Consider the following 9271-nt stretch of genomic DNA (forward strand, 5'->3'; position numbering starts at 1 on the left):
GACTATTTCTTCTTCCTTTGTGAGGACGCAATTTGCTTTTTATAGGAATCTGCGTCCCCACTGCTGCTCTGACTTCTCAGGTGGCTTTCCGTTTTGGGCTTTTATTGGCTTACACAAATATCAAAACCCATATTTTTTTTTATTTAGCCCACATTTTCTTAGAGTAATCACGATTTCTACAAGAAAAAACGTGGCCCAATTGCGTTTGTGTACAATGGTTTTTGAGTTTTGACCAATGGGAGTCTAGACCATTCAGTTAACAATTTTAATTCGATTTTAAGTTTTTAACACAAGTCTCTCTTTATACGAGAACTCTTCAGTTTTAGAATTTTCATTCATGCAAAAGTAACGACAAAATAATCTCATAAGAAAACAAACATACGAGAGGTTTATAATTAAATTACTTAGGCTCTATTTTGGTCGGAACAGAGTAGCCACCGCTATAATCAAACGCTCCGCCTCCGTCTTGTGCTTCTTTCTTGCGCAAACTACCTCCATACAAAAGCTTCTCTCCACCCTTCACGCAACCAAATTCTGTAGCGGAAGACGACGCAGATGCAGAGGAGCTACTATTCGTCCCACTGTTCTGGATGATAGTCTCAATCTCCTTGACCACTTCGCTCATCGTTGGCCTCTCAGACGCCGTCTCATCAACGCATTTCAGGGCTAGTTCCATATAGCGCCCGAGTTCTGGCAGAGCTCCGGCGTCTCTCAACGAACGATCCATCTTATCTCTCAGTCCGTAGTATTCATCGTCGCTCTTGTTCATTACTAGCTTGATCTCTCGAACAATGTACTTGCCTTTCTCTATCGGCTGTTTAGCCGTGATCAGCTCCATCATTACGACACCGAAGCTATACACGTCACTCTTCTCTGTAAGTTTCTGCGTTGTGTAGTATTCTGGATCCAAATATCCCTGCCGTTGACCGTTTCTTCAACCATCAGAAACAAGGTTCCCAAATTGAAGTCAGAGATGAATTGATCATAAAACTTACCAAGGTGCCTTTGACTTGTGTTGAAACATGGCCTTTGGTGCAGTCTGAAACCAGCTTGGACAAGCCAAAATCGGCAACCTTGGCCGTGAGATTCTCGTCCAAAAGAATGTTGGTTGATTTCACGTCCCTGTGGATGATCGGAGGATCCGCCAGTTCGTGGAGGTATGCTAGTCCTCTTGCTGATCCGAGAGCCACTCTCAGCCTTCTTCTCCAATCCAGCGAAATACCGGATCGCCCTAACCAACAATGCGTAAAGGTCAAGTTTCGTGTTTGTGATTTACTGAGCAGCTAAAAGACCGAATTTGGAGTACCTGTTAAGCTATCTTTTAGTGATCCGTTGGACATATACTCGTAGACCAGAATCTGCTCGCCTTGTTCGAAGCAAAACCCAACCAGCCCAACCAGGTTCTTGTGATGAACTCGAGAAAGCAACTCAATCTCTGTTTTGAATTCTAGACCTCCTTGTGTTGATCCTTGTTGTGCTCTTTTGATCGCCAACATCTGCCCATCTTGAAGCATTCCTTTATACACCTACGGAGATTACAGAGAGAAACTGAGGAACATTACTTTGTCGACCCTGAAAGTGATGCCCTATTTTTAAACATTGATCTTTCAAAAACCTACCTTTCCGTATCCTCCGTAACCCAGCTCACTGCTCACAGAGAAATTGTTTGTGATCTTCTTGAGTTCTTCGTAGGAGAACCATCGTGCCCCTTTCAGTTGCGGCGCACCACCACTGTCTTTTCCACTCGATGCCCACGAAACTGAGAGAGCCAAAAGACAATTGTAAAACCTAATATTTCAACCTTACTTTTTCTACTTAACAGAATCAGGGGGCTAATCTGAAGTGGTAGTGCATCTACAGTAAGTTGGATTACCAAATGGTCTACTCAAACCGATAGCTTGCTCTGCACGTCTCTTCTGCCACATTGCGTATATTCCTAGCGCAACAAGGCACAGGACCAAAGCGCTGCAACCAGTTATTATCCCAGTGACCATCCGAGAGCTCAAAGAATGTCCGTTACCTTCAGCTGCAAAAGTTAATAGATTGTTAAGAGTCCAGTTTCTTCAACTTGAAAAAAAGCTTTTTATGTACATGCTACCTGGGAAAGTGTAGGGAGATGCAATGAAGTAGTAAGGTCCAAACAAGGGAGGAGGTTTGTATGTTTGGTTACTCAAGTCGAATCCAATTCTCTGAACTTCACTTCTGTTAAAATACTTGCCCGTAGATGGGAAAAGTGCCAACTGTATCTGAAGATAATCATCATTGTTGAAGAAAGGGTTTTGTAGAGAGACCGAACCAGGAGTGAGTCCTAGTTTCACCCACAAGCTCATCTCCAGTGAATGGTATGTGTTCACATTGGACAAGTCTCTGAACATAGGCCCTCGGAAGTATAGTGTTCCTTCGTAAGGGTAGGCGCATTCACAGCTCTGAGGGCTCACCTTTTGGTCTGATGGACAAGATTTTCCTCCACAGTTAGCAAGACTGGTCGAGTATATACGTTTCACTTGTTGCTGCTGAATCTGGCAGTAGTTTGTGTTTGAGAGAGCCGTTGTGCATACAGGGTTTCCTACGAGTCTGGACCAGGAGAGGGCTTCTTTAATAGATTGATTAGATAGTTTGAAGAAAACATAGGAATAAAGAAGCTATTTACATTAATGTATTGGTATATCCAGAGCTAAGTGTCACTGAGGAAATGTCGTTATCTTGTAGATCAACAAGTTGGAGCTGTGGACCTACTGTGTCTCCCAAGCTCAGTGTTCCATTGAATGCGTTCTTTTTCAGTTTTCTGTGAAAAATCAATTCAGCAAGTCAAAGGTTTAAGCTATTATCAACCTTCAGTGGAGACCAAATTCTGAAACTTACACTTGTTGAAGCTGTGGAAACCCAAAGAGTTTATTAGGCAATGGTCCTTGAAGAGATCCATATTCCATCACACTAAATCCAAGAAAATAGTAACATATTCTGAGAGCTCCATATGCTTGTTTTCTGGTTTGTAAACTGTAGCAGAGTTGCACTTACAGTGTGGTCAGTGAAGGTAAGGTTGAGAACCATAGAGGAGACTCTGATGGATCAAATGAGTTATTGCTGAGATCTCTGTAACAGACACCAAATTTAATCAAAACACACATACTTATAAATGTAGACAAAGACATTCTCTGTCGCTGAGAAATTTACACGTAGTTCATTGACTTCATATCTGACAAATTTGGCAAAGATCCTACAAGCTTGTTGTGAGCTAAGTTCCTGATGAGAGACAGAAACAAAGATGTATACATTCGTTACACCGATGCCTAAGATGATGATCGATCTGGATAATTTACAACTCTGGTTACACTTACAGTTCAATGATATTTGTGAGATTACTGAGATTCTCTGGAACTTTTCCGGTGAGAGTGTTTCTGTCAAGTCGACTGTTGCAAATCCAAGAAAAGACATAAAAAAATTTGAAGATAGGGAAGTTACATGAAATTAAGGACATAGAGATGGTGTGTTACTCACAGAACCTCTAGTGTCTGAACGAGTCCTAAAGTGGAAGGTATGCTCCCTGTGAACTGGTTTCCATCGAATAATCTAACATTTGAACAAATCTGTTGTGATGAGTAACCTTAAGCTTGACAGAAGTTTTCTATGATTAAAGATTATCTGACTTACACATGGATCAGTATCATCTCAGAGCTGAAAAGTTTTGGTGGAATGGTGCCTGAGAGCTGATTCTTGTTGAAATGACTGCAGTTTCAATAACATTAGCATCAGATGAGAGATAGTTGCGGCTGAAGTAGATGTCTCCAGAGAAAATAAAACTACTCACAAGTGTTTGGCTTTTAAAAGAAGATCAAGACCAGGACTAGAGCCTGATGAAATTGGAATGGGTCCTGTCAACTGATTATCCGCAAGATCCAACCAATACACCTTGGTGAGGTTTCCTAGAGATGCTGGAATTTTACCCGTGAAGTTATTTGAGTTCAAGGCCCTGAGAAAACATGGTGGAACCCAAAGTGGCAAGTCTCATCAAACACAGGTTGGTTTTAAGGTAAAGTACAAGACAACACAACTGCAAAACGCAACAATCATACAAGAAAGATAGATCTTTGAGATAGCCAAGTTCATTTGGGATGCTACCAGTGAAGCCACAGCCAGCAAGGATACTGCGAAAAAAAAAAACTATTTAGATAGATACACAAGGAAGAACAAGAACAAAGAGATCACTTTCTAGAATTATTGCGCTATAAAGATGTTTACAGGATGTTGAGCTTTTGCAGGTCTCCTAACCGAGAAGTAAGTGAACCCGTGAGTCCTGGATTAAACGAAAGGTCCCTGAAAAAACACAAAGCCGTTATGTTGTGTCACAAAAAGAAGAAGAAGAGACGTTCCTCTTTGTAATTGTGGATTAATCATCAAAAGAGACTGACAAGGATCTTAGTTCAGCTAGTTCTCCAATGTCCCCACTAAGCCTTCCTTTGAGACCCATCGTTGACAAACCCCTGAACATAAAAGACTATGCTTGCTCAGTAAGTTAGCAAAATAAGTAAGGAAACTGGTCTAATATTTCTTCTTTTTCACACAAACATAACTATGAATGAGTGATTAAGGAACACTCACAATGCAGTGATTCTGGAGTTGTTGCAGGAGACACCTTCCCAAGGAGTTCCACAAGGATCATCAGAACCTCCCCAACTAGGCGGTGTGTTGTCCCATTGATCCATCAAAGAACGCAGAGACGCCGCTAGTAGAAAGCAACAAAAGGAGTAAAAATTACATATCATTCCCACGAACGGATACAACGCAAGGGGAAAGCATAATTCATCACATACCATCACGAGGGTCAGTGACTGACGAAGTCAAGGAGAAGACAGTGAACGAGTAAGAAAAACAGATCAAGAGCAGCCGCGATGTAGCGGTTACGGTGTTGGAAGCCACCATATTGTTCCCAAAGAGACATGAGTTCTTGAAGTTTGATATTTAAGTGAAATATTGGAGAAAGAGCAAACAGATTAAAGGAGCTTCCTTATGAGACAAGATTCATCATTGTCTCATTAAGAAAAAAATGTACAATGTGGGAAGTGTGCCAATAGGAACACGAGTGGCACCAAGAAAAAGTAGGTTTCAATCAATTTGCCTTCTCTTCGAAGCCAATTTAACGGTTCATGTGTCTCTTTTACAAAACACTTTAGTTATTAAAACACTTGAGTGTTACATCTCTATATAACTACAAATAGCCACTACAAAACTAATGATGTAAGCTTAGGTTACCGTTAAGCTCTGTTTTCGAATCAAAGCAACCTTCGTTGATCATTATGCTGAGAATCACAAGACAGAGAAGATTGTGGAACCTACCAAAAAAGAAGAGTGGGGTCTCGCCTGTGTCCAATAATCCAACCATCTCCACAAAATTCTATAGATATAATTAAACGTAAAAGCCACTTCTTCCAGTTTTCAAGAAACTACTCCATTTTGTCTACATGTGAAAAAAAAAAAAAAAAACTTAGTTAAAATATAGAGACCAGATCCAATTGGCCAACCCAAAAAAAAAATTAATAAATCCAAAAGATGTTTTGTCTATTAGTGAATGATCTCTGTCTAGTGTCAACTAACATGAACAATCTCACATGTATGAAATGTATTGAAACAAACAAAAGAACATTATATATTTGCAAAGAACTTCCATGAAAAAAAAATGAAAAAGAAAAAAAGAAAGTTGGATATGAAACAAAAGAACATCGTGATATGAAGTGTTTTTGTCGGATTTAACATGGAATCACAAGTCAAAAAAGTCACAACCATTTTCTCCAGCTTGTTGATCTAAGCTCACCAGAGAAGAACCTTGGAATGCTCAAGAGACTATTAACCCTCGTCAACCCTTCCAAAGCCGACCACTCCTCGTCATCCTGTGCAACCGAAATACATTCCGCAAGTGTCATTGTCATCATCTTCGACTCAATCCCGCAACTCGCAGGGATTTTTTCTTCTTTAACGGGGACAATCTCGTCATCCTCCTTGCTGATACTGTTACTGACACTCTCTATGGGCTCTTCTTTGTGTGAATGCTTCATTGCATTGCTTGACACTTCCATGGCCACTGATGAATCTTGTAGAAAAAGGCAGACTACAGTACAGTCATCGTTCTTGGAAGTTGGGTACTTGATTCTCCATGATCGAACCGCTGTGTCCACTAGAGCTCGAGCCGCTGTGCTTCGGCTAGGAGCTGAAGCAACTATATCAACAGCTTCTTTGTTCGACAACACATCCCATACCTTTAATACAATTCAGTAACAAAACATTTTTCAGCTCTAACGTTTTGGAAAACTTTGCAATTAATTTAGTGCAAGTAACCGAAGATTTAATATTTACCCCATCGCTAGCAATAATAATGAATTGGTCTTGTTCCGTTAGGCGGCGGTAACTGATATCTGGTATAGAGATCAATCCGTAATCTTTGAGACAAAAGTCTCCAAAAGCTCGAGCCATTGCTAAACCAGGTGAATCGCTGTTTGGTAACCATACACGAGCTACCTCAGGCTCGTCTTGCAATGCAAAGACTCTTCCTTTACATTTCTGGATTCTCGCTGATTCACCTGAAAGTACATCGAAAGAGACAGTTGAGAAATTTGCCTCTGGCTTCTGAGAGTTTAAGATCAAGTTATTGTGATAAAGTACCTGGCAAATCCGGTTTTAAGTCTACAGTTAATTGTACAGCGATCAAAGCATTGTCTTCGTCTCTTGTGGCAAGAACGGCTCTGGAGTCACCAATATTTCCAACCACCAAATCCTCACCCTAAAAGAAATCATCATGAGCAATCACAGAAATTAATATACAATGAATGAGTCTTCTTTTTTATGCAGGCAGATCAAAGCTGAGAACCTGCTTGATCAAAGTGACTGAAGTTGTTCCGCTGCAGAAGCAATCAATAGTTGGATGCATTTTCAGCTCTTTATCTATCTGCTGACAAGACTTAAGCAACGCATGTTTAAGAGGCAGATACATCTCGGGAAGTTCATCATTGCTCTCATTTGGATTTAGCTCACACCATTGCTCATCCATTGTAGTAACGGACTCAGTTTTCTGCACTTCTTCTTCCTCTGTACCTTTGATTTGCAAATCGTTCTCATTCACTAACAGGCTTTGTTCCGATTCTGAGGTCATTTTCAATTGGGTTGAGAGAGTGAAGGGCAATGTATCTCGTACTTTCTTGGCAACCATGTGACCAAATGGTCCATGTCCATCGAAAACACCGCAAAACACTGTATCATCTCTCGAACAAAAGTTCTGGAATTTGAAGTAGTATTCACAAGTTAGAAATATGTTTTCATATGTCAATGTAACAATGAAAGAAGTAAACAGAAACAGAATCTACGGAAGAGTCAGTCAAGTAACTAGTGGTCCCTGTAGAAAGAGGTCAAAGACTCGAGACAACACAAGAACAAACAAAATTGGCAAAACAAAGCCACCTCAATCTTCAAAGTTATAAGCTTTGTAAAATGGTCCCATAAAATTGATAGTAGTCATGCATGATTCCAAGTTTCTCTCTCTTCCTAAGCACTAGCAACTAAAGAATCATGTTCTGGATCATCCGTTTGATCCACAACAAGATACGTATCCAAAGAATCAAGTAGATTTCCTCTTACATTAACAACATTTTCCACCGAAATCTCTGAATTTTAAACGAATGAGGAACACGATACCCTGAATTGTTCTTTGAGAAATGATCAAAATCCAAATGGGTTGCAAAAACCGAGTGAAAAATTCAATTTTTAGAAAGATATAAGAAAGGAACCTCAAAGACGAGCATGGCGTCCTGGTTAGTTCCTTTCCTGCCTTGCTGAGTGTAAAGACATGCAACCTTACTAGAACCATTCGAAACCAAGCGACCCAGAACCTGTTGAATCCCTTCGATTTCGCCGCCGCCAATCAAATCTCTCGGCCGCCGCCACCGGCCGGAGCCTAATCTGTCATCAGTCGTCTCCGTCGCAGAGGCGGTGGTGCTGGTGTCTCCTGGTTCTTTCCCAGTAGTTCGATCTACTGAATAACACAGACCCATTTCGAAAATGATCCGGAGGAAGAGCTCAAAAGCAGCTTTTTAAAAAACAACGAGTTCAAAATTGTAGAAATTGACGATCTTTCTGGGGGATGAGGTTTTGTCGGCAATGATTTACGCAACAGTTCCTCGGGAAAACGGATGTATTGCTCGGCGAATAAAGGAGCCAACGAGAAAAACGAAATCCAGAAAAGAGCTTAAAACTTAAAAGGCTCAAAAATCGAAACTTGGCATCTACAAAATCCACTACTTTAGCTTTTACTAGTTTCTAGCTTTAGCTTTAGGGACCTGGTTTTCAAATTTTTCTCGGGAAAACTGCTATTTTTCTCGGGTAAAAAGACTCATACTTTAGCATGTTGCAAGAATTAAAAGGAAAGATTTCAGAAAAAAACACAACATCACAGATTCTGTGAATTAATTGATTTAGGATCCTTATTTTGAAAACAGTGACGCAAATACTTGCAGACCCACAAAAACTCCCAAACGTTTACTAATTACTACTACTAACTCCACTTCTGCTTATGATGCAAAGAAACAATTAAGGGAAGGAGAGACGAAATGATCAGACAAAGGTCACAGTTTGGTTCCGCACGTGAGATTTTTTTTTCTTTAATTTGAGAATTTTCTTCTTTTGTGAATAATAATTGAGGGAAAAATTTGGTTCTTGGCTGTATCGTACCCTCCATTCACCAGAAAATAACCCAACTACGCGTTACCACGTGTCATAAGCTGGGAAGTAATTTGTCGCCTGGTTCGAATTTGATTAAATTAATGGATTGGTTTAGTTTAAAAGTATAAACAATTTGATCAGTCACAAGGTCCCTTTCTGCCTTTTTTTATTAAACCCTAAAGCCAGCCAAGTTTGGGAAAAAAATACCAATGGCTCTGTTTGTCTTTCCTTCGAAATTTTGATAATTGAAGTACCCCCACTTGTGTTGTTAACCTTTTATCACATTTTTAAAATCAAATAAAAGGGCGTTGCTAATAATAATATCTAGTTCAATTATACTGCATTAAAGGTGTTTGATCTGGCTTCGCCACTGGTGTCCTTTGAGCTAGCTATTAAATTACCAAACCTCATTTTAGTACGAATTGTGTAATAGTTTCAGTTTTATGCGTATTATTGAATAACTAACGAATTTCAATGTAATAAGTAATCTAGAACACAGATGACAGAACTGTATGTATGTATAATCGATAGAGAGAGATGTACACATTTTTGAGCATTAAAGAGATAC

The 9271-nt window shown here is 39.9% G+C and overlaps 2 protein-coding genes across 2 annotated transcripts; both read right to left on the minus strand.

Moving 5' to 3' along the window:
* Window positions 1-300: 300 nt before the first annotated feature.
* On the minus strand, window positions 301-4928 carry LOC17896089 (probable leucine-rich repeat receptor-like protein kinase At5g49770). Its single transcript, XM_006300536.2, has 19 exons — window positions 4812-4928; window positions 4600-4723; window positions 4410-4481; window positions 4240-4314; window positions 4074-4145; window positions 3809-3970; window positions 3652-3726; window positions 3499-3570; window positions 3339-3410; window positions 3175-3243; window positions 3019-3093; window positions 2863-2934; window positions 2651-2785; window positions 2099-2574; window positions 1874-2026; window positions 1620-1759; window positions 1307-1526; window positions 996-1231; window positions 301-916 (listed from the first exon to the last, which is right to left on the minus strand). Exons 1-19 carry the CDS (start codon window positions 4918-4920, stop codon window positions 401-403), a joined length of 2925 nt encoding a protein of 974 aa, XP_006300598.2. The 5' UTR covers window positions 4921-4928; the 3' UTR covers window positions 301-400.
* Window positions 4929-5578: 650 nt separating this feature from the next.
* On the minus strand, window positions 5579-8618 carry LOC17896034 (probable protein phosphatase 2C 18). Its single transcript, XM_006301264.2, has 5 exons — window positions 7773-8618; window positions 6860-7264; window positions 6655-6772; window positions 6349-6572; window positions 5579-6251 (listed from the first exon to the last, which is right to left on the minus strand). The coding sequence occupies exons 1-5, from the start codon at window positions 8034-8036 to the stop codon at window positions 5772-5774; spliced, it is 1491 nt and encodes a 496-aa protein (XP_006301326.1). The 5' UTR covers window positions 8037-8618; the 3' UTR covers window positions 5579-5771.
* Between the last annotated feature and the right edge of the window lie 653 nt (window positions 8619-9271).

This window comes from Capsella rubella, unplaced genomic scaffold (genome assembly GCF_000375325.1).
Source record: "Capsella rubella cultivar Monte Gargano unplaced genomic scaffold, Caprub1_0 scaffold_2, whole genome shotgun sequence".
In the NCBI taxonomy this organism is placed as follows: Eukaryota; Viridiplantae; Streptophyta; class Magnoliopsida; order Brassicales; family Brassicaceae; genus Capsella; species Capsella rubella.